The 14,183-nt window shown below is 43.4% G+C and overlaps 1 protein-coding gene across 5 annotated transcripts in view; it reads left to right on the top strand.

Moving 5' to 3' along the window:
- The window catches only part of LOC133368434 (nucleoplasmin-like), an 81,872-nt gene extending 68,039 nt beyond the window's left edge, over positions 1-13,833 (top strand). The window contains exons 1-8 of one of the 5 annotated variants that reach the window (XM_061592675.1): positions 5,235-5,344; positions 7,662-7,751; positions 7,839-7,924; positions 9,094-9,213; positions 9,479-9,572; positions 10,927-11,099; positions 12,867-12,936; positions 13,773-13,833. In XM_061592675.1, the coding sequence (XP_061448659.1) occupies positions 7,682-7,751; positions 7,839-7,924; positions 9,094-9,213; positions 9,479-9,572; positions 10,927-11,099; positions 12,867-12,923 (600 nt within the window). In that variant the 5' untranslated portion in view covers positions 5,235-5,344; positions 7,662-7,681 and the 3' untranslated portion in view covers positions 12,924-12,936; positions 13,773-13,833. Of the gene's footprint in view, positions 1-5,234; positions 5,345-5,364; positions 5,447-5,551; positions 5,571-5,635; positions 5,711-7,661; positions 7,752-7,838; positions 7,925-9,093; positions 9,214-9,478; positions 9,573-10,926; positions 11,100-12,866; positions 12,937-13,772 lie in introns of those variants that run through there. The other 4 variants (XM_061592676.1, XM_061592679.1, XM_061592678.1 and 1 more) reach the window with 4 other exon arrangements.
- Positions 13,834-14,183: the final 350 nt, after the last annotated feature.

The raw sequence follows: 14,183 nt of genomic DNA, 5'->3' as shown, positions 1-14,183 counted from the left end.
ACACATCTTTTAAAAACAATTTAAAACACAATTTGGTGCCCCATCAGGATAATTTCCTACTATGGTTCCTTTTAATGAATAAACTCCCAGAAATCTGCCTTTATGCTTGTCTCTCCATGTGAGTTCTTTCATAATGTGGTGAACAAATGATGGGAGACTAAGGCTGCAATCCACTACATATATACTCAGAAGTAAGCCCCATTGGGTTCAATGGGACACTTCCAGGTAAGTGTGTATTGGATTGCAGCCTAAGACTGCAATCCTGAGCACATATATTTAGCCACCCTTCCTCCAAGGAGTTCAAGACAGCATACATGGTGCCTATCCTGTCACTTTATCCTTGCAACAGCTCAGTTAGTAATGTTAGGCTGAGTGATAGTGACTGTCCCAAGGTCACCCAGTAGATTTGGGGTTAAGATGGAGTTTGAACCCAGGTCTCATGTCAACCTAATTGTAAAGGCCTAATCAGCCCTGTAGATGGGGGGGACAGGACCAGAGCTAAAGGGTGGCCAGGTTGGGCCCTAGCTGAGGGCTCCTGGGGCCACAGGGGTGACTGAGGGCCCCCTCAATAGGGTGGGGAGGAATAGTGTTCCTCTTCTGCGATCCGTGGCAGAGTAGTTGCCGCGGATCACAGGGAGAGAGTGTCCCAGCCACCCACCCGTTTGCTGGCTCCGCCTACCTGTCTCTCCTGTCTTTTGCGGCTGCACGGGCAGGGCTTCCATTAACCAAGATGGTGGCCGAAGTTTTCCTAAGGTGCTGATGCTCCTGCTGCCATCTTGGTTGATGGCAGGGATGCACGCGTATAGCACGCATGTGTGTCATCAACCAAGATGATGGTGGAGGCTTCAGCCCCTTAGGGAAACCTCAGTTGCCATCTTGGTTAATAGCAGCCCTGCGTGCACAGCACACACAGCTGCTAAAGACAGGAGAGACAGGTAAGTGGGCCATGCGCACATGCATGTGCATGCATGCACGCATGTGCCGGGGCCTGGGGCAAGCTGGTACCCAAGGGCCCCAGCATGCCTGGTGCTGGCCCTGGGGGGGAATTGGAGGCACTGCCCCCCAGAGCTGTGCTTTGCACCCCCCAATTTTTTGTTTTGGAAAATTATCTTTTTAATTTGCCACATGACAGACAATGACAGCCTCCATTTAAAGAATGACAGTTTAAGAACAGAAGCAAATAAAAAATATGACCTTCATTGAGTAAGGCAGGGTGAATGTACAACAAAAGCCTCATCTGGAAGAGCTTCCAACAGTCTGCTCGTTCACGACTTTCTCTGACTGAGGGTGGATTTTCATGACCACAATCACCCCATAATTACTTGTCATCCTGAAAAAATCAGCCTATATAGTAACATGATCCTTGAAGAGTTACATGTTAGAACTCTGTTTTATGGACTAGAGGAGATTCCACTCCTTGGACTTTCATTTGCTCTGCTTTTCAGTGTTAGTTTCAGTTGTGTTCTCTACCCTGCTAACAATAAAGAAGCATGTTTGCTTGCCTGCAGTAAGACATAAGTGTTTGTTTATTCTGCAGTTATGCTGAGTAGAGCAGATATGGGCACATTTCTAAAGTGTGAAATAAAGAGATAAAGTGATCTGAAAAAAAACTACTCTAAGCTACCTTTCACTCTTTCAAAGCACTCACTATACTCACAGTCATAGTGGCTACTTGAGTACTTGATAGCAAAGGATGAAAACAGCCCTAGAGAAATAGAAACACTGCTGTGCACACTACAGTTAGCTGGTTGGCTTATTACTTAGGTTGTAACTCAGACCTAATTTCTGATTTTCCCAATGTGTGCAGCTCAGCATGAGACCTTTTCAGGATTTCTGGGCAAAAAAAATCAACCCTGCCCCCCAGTACAATTTGTTTCCAATCTCTTAATTAGTCCTTTATATAGCAACCAGTTAAAGAGTTTTCCCTTGATTGCCCAACAGGAAGGATACTATAAAGGTCAGGAAGAGTACTAGAATGAGAGATCCTAAAGGAGGAGTTAACACCTTTGGGTTTCACTTTGTTTACTGTACCCTTAACATCCTCTTTTTTTCTTATGAAACAGAAAGTATGCTAGTAAATTAATTCCTGGTATTCATACTAAATTTTCTATTAACTTGACTTTTACATAGCCCGTTATGTAAGTTAACACACTCTCTGCATGGAGGAATGAGGGGGAAGGTCACTGATTTTCCCTTCCCCTGGCCTGGCCCTCACATTCTCTCCACTAGTGAGTTGGGGGAGGGATTGGCTGGTGCTATGTGCCTTACCCCCAAGATTCCCCACCTAGAAATGTGGCTGCCCCACCTAACAAGGAAGGCTGGCTACAGGGCTGAAGCCTATGCATGTTTACTCAGAAATAAGTTCCACTGTGTTCAGTGAGGCTTACTCCTTAGTAAGTGTGTTTTGTATTGAAGGATGGGCAACGTACATGCCACATGTGACATTATATGTGAGATCAGGTGTGGGACAGGTAAAGATATGGCTGTAAAAGAACAATTGGGAGCTTTAAAGTGTGCCCCAATTGTTCCTTGCCAAGCAAGGTGTGCTGTATGTGCTGATCAGGTGACTGGTGGTTACAGTAAGCCCTGTAGAGAAACGCTTGTTTTAGCCCACACGGTTTGAAATCAAATGACACAGGCAAACGTAGTGAGGTTTGAGGCAACCCTGCTTCCTTTGCCCTTGCAGTTTGATCTCAAACCCCATGGGCAAAGGGACATTCAAACCGGTCTGCAGAGGAATTTGGAGCACTCAAGAGGAGGAGTGAATAAGAGGAAACATAAGGCTTGTTTGTTCGTGTGGCAAAGGTCTGTGCTCAAATTACATGGGGGGGGCAGAGATGGCCTAGCCCTCTTACCTTTTGCATTGGCTGTCTTAGCTACTGTTCCCCCCCCCTCGAAGGCTGTAGAGGGCATGATTTGGCTTATAATTTGGGGGAGTCACTAGATAGGGCTTGTGGACTCTGTCTCCCAATAATTTAAGCACTCTGCCAAACCATAGTTTGCTATTACATCTGAATGCAGCTGGTATCACGCACTGTTGGCTGAGGTACTCCCCTCCTCTTTGTATGCAAAATATACATGCAGCTTTTGCCACAATTACGGCTTCTCTTGTAATTGTCATTGCACAAAGAAATTACACCAGATCAACACAACATACATCCCTAATTCCACACAATTGCCTTGTGTCGGCTCCTTTTCCTTCAAACTTAAGATGAGCTCTGCTGGATCAGACCAAAGGCCCATATAGTTCAGATGCCTATGGGAATACTAAAACAAAACAGAACAAAAAGCAGGGCAGGGCGCCTATACCTTTAATAGTTGTGTGAAAGAGGAAATTTCAGCACGACAAGTTACATCTGCTGAAAGCCTCTTTTCTACGCTATAATTAAAGGTGCAGGGACCTTGTCCTTTTCTGTGTCTGGCCACCTTAGTTACAGGGTTGCCAGATTCAACTGCATCCCAGCAAATTCATGTTGGGCAATTAAAGTGGATTTGGTTCTAGTGTGCAATGAACCCAGTTCCAAAAAAACTTGCAGTAAGGAAAATGATGGGAAGATGCATTGGAATGTGTGGGATAGCAATTGCTTGATGTGACATCACATATCCACCCTGCAAAGACATCGGAATGAATGGTCAATAAACAGATTGTCTGGAAGCGAACCTCATTTCCCCTTAAGGCTGTCAAATCCATTAGCGTCCTGTATTTTAAGAACTACATAAAGAAGAGAATTCTCTTCCTGGAGAATTCTGTCAGGCATGGTTTCTCTAATCAGAGCAGCAATGGCTTATAAAAGGAGAGAAAGAAAGCCTGAAGCTTCAAAAGGATTGATTTGGGGTTGGGTGGGCAGGCAAAGCCTTCACCTCACAATCAACAGTTCCTTGCAGAAGAGGGATGATTACTTCTCATGCAGTTACTTGGAAACCTTGATCTGTTCCAAGGAAGGGGAACCTGAGGTTCTCCAGATATTGCTAGATTCCAACTTATGGGAGTTGTAGTGCATCATCTGGATGGCTAGACAGTCCATATCCATGTCATACTGAAAAGTAGCAATAGCCACTAACATGCATGGTGAAATGGATGATGAAAAGAGGATTAACTTCATGGAGGAGAAGGCTATCGGTGGCTACTACTAGCCATGATGGCTGTATGCCCTCCCTCCACTGTCGAAGGCAGTATACTCTGAATGTCAGCTACTGGAAATCATAAGTGGGCAGTTGTGCTCAGGTCCTTCTTGTGGGCTTCTTATAGGCATCTGTTTGACCACTGTGAGTACAGGATGCTGAACTAGATGGGCCATTAGCTTTGCATCTCTTCCCATTTTCCTTGCAGCACCAGGGCAAGACATTGCTGAAACTCCCTCTTAAAGGTACCAACTGTCACCATTTTGGGGTGGGATTCAATCACATGCAGGCAAATTCAGGTTACACAATAAACATTGATTTGGAGCTCTTGCACTGCAAACCCACTTCCCCCCAAATCTGAATTTTTTTGCAGTGATGGGAAAATACACTGGAGTGTGTGAAATACTTGCTTGATGCAATACTGTATAACCTTCCTGCAAGCAAGTCAGAGTGAATATTCAATGAACAGCCAATGTCTCATAACTGCTCAGCAGATTTTGGGTAAACTTATCAGGATGAATGCCCAATAAACAGGTTGTCTGGAAGTGACCTTAGATTTTAATAGAGAACCATAGGTTTAAACTGCAAGACAGTTACTGTAATCCAATACCAGAGTGAGTGAGCAAAAAAATGAATTAGCCCTCAGTCACATATGAGGTACTCAGATACAATCTATACCTGCTGAAATTCCCCAACTTACAGAAGCATTAAAGATGCTGAAAGATGTTTCACCCAGCCACCATACACTTCAGGTGTGGGGAACCTTTGGCCCTCCAGATATTGCTACAAATTGCTACAAATCCCAACATTCTTGGCCACTGGCCATGTTTGCTGAGGCTGATGGGAGTTGTAGTTCAGTAACATCTCAAGGGCCAAAGGTTCCCCACACCTGATATACTTAGGTATCAGGTGGTTGCATTATATGACCTGTAATCTCATATTTTAAAGGGTTGTCCCTTAATTACAGAACTGAAAATGGTAATGTCTGTCTCCCTTATTTCATTATTTTGATGTTTTCAGCATTCCCAGTTTTGGAAATATCTGTGATCTGGCATACTGGTGCACCCATGGCTCATCCTCTTTAAGATCAGAATTTTGCCTCTGCTTAGTGGGCTAAGTCGATTGGCCCAAGCTGGTGTTAAACACCTGTTTGTTTTTTAAATAAGGGGTATCTGGTTAGATTGGATTTTCCTGGGTTGTTTGTTGGTGAGCTATAGCTTTAGTAAGTAAATAGTCTTGTGTACTTTAGGGTTCTAAAAGTAGTAGGAAATAGCTGCAATATGAATAGTTACTTTATTTATATGGGCCACAAGCTTATTCTCTGGTAATTTAAGCTTTAATATTATTCACTGGAAACTTTCAATTTTGTAGTGTTTCTTATCAAAGCAAATAGGTCCCCTGCCACCCGATTAAGGGAAAAAAAGCTCTGGGGTGTTGTCTATTTGTTGGTAAGGGGTTCTTCAATTCTTATTTCACAAGGTTTTAGGAAGGATTAAAGAACGGGTTGTTATTCCTTCTGGATATGAGCACTGGGGATGAAAGAGGCTTGTTTCAAAGTCAACTGTTAAGCTTAATTTTCTTAAAGAAGGTAATCTAGCAACTATGGTATTATAGTAAATAGGAGTGAGTTGCAGGACTGTACTTAATCAATGCAATGTGAGGAGTTATATTGGGCCCTGTTAGTTGCAACTGGGGGAAGTGTAAAACAGGAGCTTTGTCTAATGTTCCTCTAACCTAGAAGCTTTGGTGGTCTCTAGAACTCACAGTTGCAGGGCTAAGTAAAAAGAAACTCAAAGCAGTAACTTGAATATGGAATACTTTGGGGTTTTGGGGGGGTTGTAGCCAACTAATTACTAGTTAGAGGAGACCCAACAAAATTAATAAATCCAAATTAGTCAGTTAACTTCAATGGGCCTACTCTAAGTAAAGCTAGCAACTTTTAAAAAAGTTTTAAAGGATTTAGCTTTAAATCCTTGAATAGGGAAAGTCAGCTCTACAAATCTGAAGGATAGTTGTGCTACATTCTGCTTGGGACAATGCTATTGGGTACCCATTCAGCATAATCAAGATGTTCAAACTAAAGTGTGGCAATGGTTTTTTGAAAGCGGTGAGCTTTCTCCAACCTTTGGGATGTAATATTTAATCGGATGGGAAGAACGATTTGGAACCAGTTCTTAAGAATTAGCTTGGAGGCTAACATAGTATAGAGGTGGCTAGCTAAAATACTTCAGTGCTTTAACTGTGGCTTTTATCAGTTACCGTAATTTGGTATGTTGCCTATTACCTTGCTGTGTTTTATGAAAAGTGCATGTTACAAATATTAGTAGATTTGGAGTTGGCAGTAGTTGTAGGTTTTTAGGCAATCTACTGTAAGATTAATTATTATGTTGTCTATTATAGGAATTTCCTTGCTTCCATTAGGCTCTGGTTATTTGCAAACAAAACATTGGTGTTGCAAGTCTCCAGTGCACGCTGACACACACACAACTAAACCTATCTACTTTCCATTGTAGTACTAACAGGATGTATGTCCCAGTTATATCATGTGAAGGAAATAATGGTTCACAATTCTGTTTTACTATATCTGAATGTCATGAATACAACATTCCATGTTACTAGATCACAATGAATAAGACTTTTCACTTTCCTGTCCCCCATTTCCTATCTGTTAGCAAAAAAATGCTAATATTGCTGTCAGCAACCAAAGTTCAAAACAAGGATAAAATTCCAGTTAAAACGCTGCTGCCTGCGTTACCTCCTCCCCTTGTGTAAGATTCTCTACTCTCTGTGCCAAAGAGTTTCTCCCACTGTTTTAACTTGCCTCGATTCTACCTGTTTTCCACTGGCAGCCTTTAGCAAATAACCTCCCTTGAAGACACTTGTTTGGAGCCTATGGTTGGTAGCATCTCACTTCCACCCCCACGTACCTGGGGATGACAAAGGTCAATAGCTGACCATGGTATTATATCCCTTTTGAAGAGCCTTCGTGTCTCTGCTCCAGGGTGAAATGTCACCTATATCTAACCTTGGGGACTGGTTGTCCCTGTAAATGCTTTGTCAGGAGCATAACAGGAATGCAAGCCAAAATTCTCACAATATAGGAAATTTCCATCCCTCTAGGACAGTAAGGAATGTTCTGTCAATTCCGGTTCTCTGAGATTCTCATTTTTCCAGTCTGAAATTCAGCTCATTTCTGCAGCAATCTGCAATTTTTTAAAAAAATTGTCATATTTTCACCAGTATTTTGTGTTAATTTCTCCTAATAAACACATTTTTGCAAGCAATTTCTCATGTATATGGAGCAAAATTGCACACAAAGTGTCTATTAGGAGAAATTTGCAGTAAAATGCTAGTGGATTTTCATGAGAACTTTTTTTCCCAAGAAATGCAAACTGATGTGTAAATGTGGAGACCTGAATTTAAGATTGGAAAAATGAGAACATGAAAAAACCCAAAACTGACAGATTTGCCTATCCTTAAGATAGGACTCCTCCTTGTTAGTGATGTACAGGCTTCACCATGAGCCCTTTTCTTTTTAGAAGAATCCCATTCAGGAACAATGGCCCTGGAGGACAGTTCTGCCACCACTGAAAGCTGTAGATCAGAGAAGCCTACCTGTGTGATCTGGGGTGAGAAATTTCATTTCTTGATGTACATAAAAAAGTGTTTGCTCTAAAGCTGGAGCGAGGTTTCTGATGTCTGCTTTACATGCCCAGGTGGTCAGCTAGATGGTGAGAACCCAACCTACACATTTGATGTCCCAGAGGAGTGGTCATATGATCAGCAGCTGTCCCTGAGGACGGTATGTGACTTGTTAGCCTTACCTAAAAAAGTGAAGGGTCTCTGAGCAGTTAGCTGGCCATGGTATTATATCTGGTATATATCAGGTATATTAGAAGGTATTTCAGCCCGAGGGCCGCATTCTCTTGTGGGAAGCCTTCCAGGGGGTTGCATCCCACTGGTGGGTGTGGCCAGAGGCAAAAGAAGATAGAGCAATGGATGGGACTCCTAGCTTTGTATAGTAGGCTACATTCTATCCGTCCCAGGCTATGCTCTGAAGGCACATGAGGCCAGCTCCCTGCTGAAGCTAAGCAGGGTCAGGTCTGGTCAGTGCCTGGATGGGAGACCGCCTGGGAACTGTATGTAAGCTGCCTTGGGTTTCTATGATGTATAAATAAATAAATAAATAAATGCACACATATACCCCTCTCTGTCGCATCCTACATCCAAGCACACTCAAGGACATATTCCATCTGAGGAAGACACAGAGCAGGGCCAGTAAAATGAATGGCCTGGGCAGAGTCCTGAGGGTTAGAGGGAGAGGCCTGGAGGATTGCGTTTGGCCATTGAGTCCGAGATAGTCCATCCTTGGTATAGAGTACCTTCCCCAACTTCTACATGTTCCTTCTACATGTTGTTGGACTACAACTCCCATCATCCCTGATCATTGGCCATGCTATTTAGATATTGTTGGGACTCCCAACTCCCATCATCCCTAAAGGGCCACAGGTTCCCTACCCATGACCTAGGCAATTGCCAGGCGCTCTCCCATCCAATTTCTTCAGTGTCACCACCCTAGCCAAGCCAAAATGATCTGTAATGTTACATTATCTCAGTTCACATGTTACTCATATCTGGGCATGACCATGGGGTGGCAGGGAGTGGTTGAGTCCAGCAACGTTTGGAGGGCCACAGATCCCTCATATGCCATGGGGGTGGTGGCGAGTATGAAATCACAGATAGAAAGAGATCATCCAGTATAGTTTCTTGCAGCAGTTGTTTCTTCCTTGCAAAACATCTGATGGCTAGAATCCACAGTATAGGCAAAATGAAAACACCGGGGCTAACTCACAGGAGAATGATCATGGAGTTGTGCCAAGGATCTCCATCCAATACCACTTGAAGAAATTGTGATCTTATTACAGTTGCTTTTTTGAGCCTCCCTTGATGGCTTTGGCTTTCTTTCAAAAGATCTGTCTAGGGGAAAATGCCAAGGATGAAATCAATATTGTGGAGATCATGCCTCCCAAAGATAGCAAGGCATCTACTGCAGTGCATGTGGCAACCTTGAAACTTTCTGTGCTTCCAATGGTGAGTGCCTATTTTATTTATTCATGTTTTTAAAAGCATTGATTACCTCTGCCAAAATACTTTCTAGCCAGATCAAATATTTCTTGAGCTTCCCAAAATATCCAACTGGAGATGTCATCATCTAGATGAGGCCTTGGCCTGATCTAGCATAGGCCACTGTAGGATTTGTGCAACACTTGGCTTCCAATCTGGTATAGCTGTTGATGTCTTTGTTTGTTATGTGTGGTGGGGTGTGTCTCAGAATATGAACTTGTGTACCCTCTAGGCTACCTTAGTGGGACTTGATCTGACTCCTCCTGTCACATTCAGACTAAAATCAGGCTCTGGGCCTGTCTACCTTGCTGGACAACATTTATCAGGTAAAGTCTGCAGGGGCAGGGAATTTCTTTCAGCGTGAGGGCTGAGTTCCCTTGTGGGGAACCTTTCAGGGGACACATGTCAGGGGTAGGTGAGGCCAGAGCAAGTGAGTGGGGCAATGGACATGGTTCTTATTTATTTATTTATTACATTTCTACATTTCAATCTTTTCATGATTGAAACCCAAGGCAGCTTACATATGGTTCCCAGGCAGTTTCCCATCCAGACATTGACCTGACCTGACCCTGCTTAGCTTCAGCTTCTGTGCCTTCAGACCATAGCCTGGGACTGGTTCTTGTGGCAGAGGCTACAGTGCAGCTATGAAAAAGTCTGAAATTTGCATAAATACTCCTCTCCTTCATCTGTCCAAGGCAAGCAACAAGTATTGTCGCATCTCAGAGATGCATTCCAGCCAGGCAAAAACACCTGAGGAGGACATGGGGCAGGACCTTTGAGGGGCATGACCTGAGGCAAGCTATAAGGGTTAGAAAGGCCTGTAGGGCCGCATTTGTCTCCTCTGCATGGTTTAAAGCACTGTTCTTCAACCTTGAGTCCACATATATTCTTGGACTACAACTCCCATCATCCCTAGCCAGCTTAGCCACTGGTCAAAGGATCATGGGAGTTGGGTCCCCAGATATTGTTGGACTACAAAGTTGAAGAACACCAGTCTAAAGCAAGTGATTGCGATTGAAAGATCCAAAGTTGATCTTGAAATTAGCCAAGTATGCTGTCTGACAAATTCAGGATAGTCAGCCAATGGCTCTCCTGAAATCTGTTTTTAATGCATCTTAGGATGCATACATGTCTGATTAGTTGCCCATCTTGTATCTATGGCTGTTTTCCCATTGTTAACTGAAGATCAGTATGTGTGTCAGTTATGAATCCAGGCTGGATGCAAGCCTAACTTCTAAATCCGGCTGAAGGGCTCCCCCCCCCACCCTTTAGCTCTTTATCAGTGGTCTCACTCATGCATGCATGTGTTTGGGCAAATCAAGATACTCCCATTGCTTAAATATCGCCTCACATTTGGTAGTTCTGTTTGCTAGCTTCTATGTGTATTACCAGCCTAAGCACAACGGGTACTCCTTTCTAGCCAAGAACTGTGGGAATTGTAGTTTCAGGGTTCTGAGAATTCCATTTGTGTCAGTAGCTGTTCAGGCTTTTGCGTGGCTGTTCTTTAGATAACAAAAGTGCACATCAATTGCTTTCACACAATTGAGCATCACATCTAATTTTCCCCTGTGAGTCAAGCTGTCTCTGAAATACATGGCCATTTACCTGTGACTTGAGAAATCATGGTCGCTCTTTATACAGCTACTTCTACATTTTCATGAGTCAACTTTTATCTTGCAGTTGGTTTCCCATGGGAAGGGGATGGTGCTCAGGAAGAGTGCTCTGAAGAAGGTGACGAGACAGAGAACTCTTCCAAGGAGGAGTCTCCTATGAAACCTGTCAAAAGCCAACCTCACAAGCATGCATCTATAGCCAAGAAAGAGCAACAGCTGTCTGATCAGGAGCAATCTCTGGTAAAACTAAAATCATAGGTAGAGAAGCGGAATCTATTACAAGGGTGGGTGAGAAAGGAAGTCTGTGCCCCTCCAGATGTTGCATTACAACTCCCATAATCTTTAATCATGTTGGCTTGGGGCTACTGGAGTTCAACAGTGTCTGGATGGCCACAGGTTTCCCATGCCTAATCTATTAGGAACTAGAATGAATTTAAGTCATTTGATTCTGCCTTTCTTCCAGAGAATTCTAGGTGGCACACTTGATGATTCCTGGTTCCCAGGCTTGCTTAAATTCAATGAGGTGACTGTGTTGGGTGCCCTTTTTAGGCCATGTCCTACGAATGGCTAGTGAAGGCTACTCCAGCTTTGTGTGGGCCTGTCTGCCCCAAAGTACCCACCGGCTTTCTGGTGGAATAGAACCTGACAATAGAACTAATCCTGACATGTAGCTCTGTGCTCTGCTTGTGATGTACTGCAGTGGAGGCTGGACCATTAGGGCAAATAGCACAGCCCCACCAATCTCAGCCAGACCTTACCAGTTCAGGAGGTGTTCCTGGCTGTTTGCTTCATCCTCCTTAGTTTATCTTTGTAGAACACAGCAGGGATGAGGGTGGGGGTCGAAAGAGAACAGATTGGTGGGTTTTTTTAAAAAATCCGGTCCCAACTCCGATTTGGGTGGAATTCTCCTAAATCTTTCCTTTGGAGTTTAATTTGTTAACTTATTCTTCCCTCAGCATTACCCTTCCTGCTTTTCCCCTCCCTGTTCCACCCCTTGGATGCAGTGGCAGCAGTTTTGCCTCGGCCGTGGTGGCAGTAGTTTGCCTTTTTCAAGCATTTCTTTCTTTTTCCCCCCTTCCTCAGCCCCGCATCTGTTCCCCGTTTCTTGTTTCTGCTCCTGGTTACTGTGTTTATTTGTTTTGGTTCCTTCTTTTGTCCCAATCCCTGTGTCCGTTAGGACGATTTTTAAAAGAAAACATAAAAGTACCTTTCAGTACCATTTTCATTATAACATGGAAGCCCTATAACACGGATGCATTCTTTGTCCCCCAACCCCCACGTACAATGATTGATATAAAGAAGTTGTTCTCTCCCCTCCCAGGTTTAGAGTCCCATCCTCCTCTTGGTTACAGAAAGCTAGCTTGATGGAACTTGCAACTATTCTCCATGAATATACTGAACTGTTTTAGAATATATATTTTTGCACACAGAGTAGTGACGCTACCCTGTGGTATGCCAAAGTTGATTTTGTTCATGTTGTTTGTTAGTAAATTTATATCCAGTCCTTCCTCTAAAAAGAAGCCCAGGGCAGCAACATTCTTGGTCTAAATAGTCAGAAAACCTAAAAATCTATTTATTTATTTGATTTATATCCCACCCGTCCAGTAGGATGGGCTAGCTGTGGCAAGAGTAGAACAGAGACTGTTGCCTCAAAGGAGCTGCACTTAAGAAGTGCATGCCAGGTTTCCCTCAGTGTTAGGAGCGTCCCTTTAGCTTTATTGGTGCTTGAAAAATATTCCTCTCATAGCTTGCATTTTGATCTCCATGTAAGTTCTTCTCTCTTTTTTAGGAACCTAGGAAGCCACCTTATGCTGAGTCAGACCATTGGTCCATCTAGCTCAGTATTGTCTACACTGACTGGCAGTGGCTCTCCAGGGTTTCAGGCAGAGATCTCTCCCAGCCCTACCTGGAGATGCCGGGAATTGAACCTGGGATCTTCTGTATGAAAGGCAGATGCTCTATCACTGAGCTATGGCCCTTAAACTTTTAAAAAACTTTCTTCTACAGGGGAGGAAAGCAAGCAGGAAGAGGAAGCCTGCAGTGAAGGGAGAACTGAGATTATAAGTTCTGATGGAAGGTAAGAGAGAAGTGACATAGGAACATATACCGAGTTAGACCTGCATTTTGACATTGGGCATATGCCTTCACTGTGTTCTGCTCAGTGCCTGCTTAAAGTATTTTTGTTTAGGCCAAGTGTATCCAGACACATAGATGTTCATATGTTGTCATCTCTTTTTTTACTTTATTGCTGACTTTGTTTTGAATTACTTGTTTTGAACTGTTTTTGTAGATACCTTTGTCTTGTACACTGTTTCGTTTTATATATATACATTTTGTTAGATAAATAAAATAAATTTTAAATCCTTCCCTTCCTCCAAAGAGCTGAAGGTGTTGTACGTGGCTCTCACTAATAATAACCATTCTGTAGGGTGGGTAACAACTGGTCCTAGGTCACCTGGTAAGGTTTGTGACTGAACAAGGATTTGAACCCAGGTTCCCCCAGTCTCTGCCGAATACTCTGCACTGACTCTCTGACAATGCCAGAGTGCACATTTGCTTCTATCATAGTGTATTTTAGTTCAAGCAGCTATAGAACTCTGGTTTCTTTTTACTCTGTTGTGCATGAGTGAAACCAAAAGAGCATCAAAGAATTGAAGGGGCTTGTTGGCATCTTCTCAGAGAATTCATGCTTCAGCCACACATTATAGGTACTGTTTCCACAAAGAAGAAGCTGATGCTGGGAAATTTTATGGGTGCTTGGGAACTTGATGTATACCTTAGAAAACCCCTCTCTGGCACACAGACCTGCCCACATCCCAGGGTAAAGTAAGGGAGCTGTAGAGTTTCCATTGTCCACATACACATGCAACCATCCTCCAGAAAACCCTAACACTTGCTTTTTCCTTCTTCCAGGAACTGAAAGAAGAGTTGGGTCTACTTAATGCTGCTCAAAAGAAATAAAACGTGCATATTATTCCTGCCTCTGAGTCTATCAGTTTTCTTTCTCAGTCTGATTGGAAATAAGGGAAATTTAAACTGGTGCCTAAGAATAGCTAGACTGGAGCCTTAGCAATTCCTGTGGTAGGGGAGGAAGAAATTCCAATGAATAGGCTTTGTCAGGATGCTGGCTTCTAGTGAACAGGATTTTTGCTAATGTAAGTGGTTGCACTTGTGAGAAAACAAGTTAGACATGCCAGTCATAAGAAGAGCCTGCTGGAGCAGGCCAGTGGCCCATCTAGTCCAGCATTCTGGTCTCACACTGGCCAGCTGGATGTCCATGATAAGCTGGCAACCAGGACCTGAGTGCAAGAGCACTTTCCCCTC

This window comes from Rhineura floridana, chromosome 12 (genome assembly GCF_030035675.1).
Source record: "Rhineura floridana isolate rRhiFlo1 chromosome 12, rRhiFlo1.hap2, whole genome shotgun sequence".
NCBI classification, from domain to species: Eukaryota; Metazoa; Chordata; class Lepidosauria; order Squamata; family Rhineuridae; genus Rhineura; species Rhineura floridana.
The sequence above is the reverse complement of the archived record's forward strand: the minus strand, read 5'-3'. Positions and strand labels throughout refer to the sequence as shown.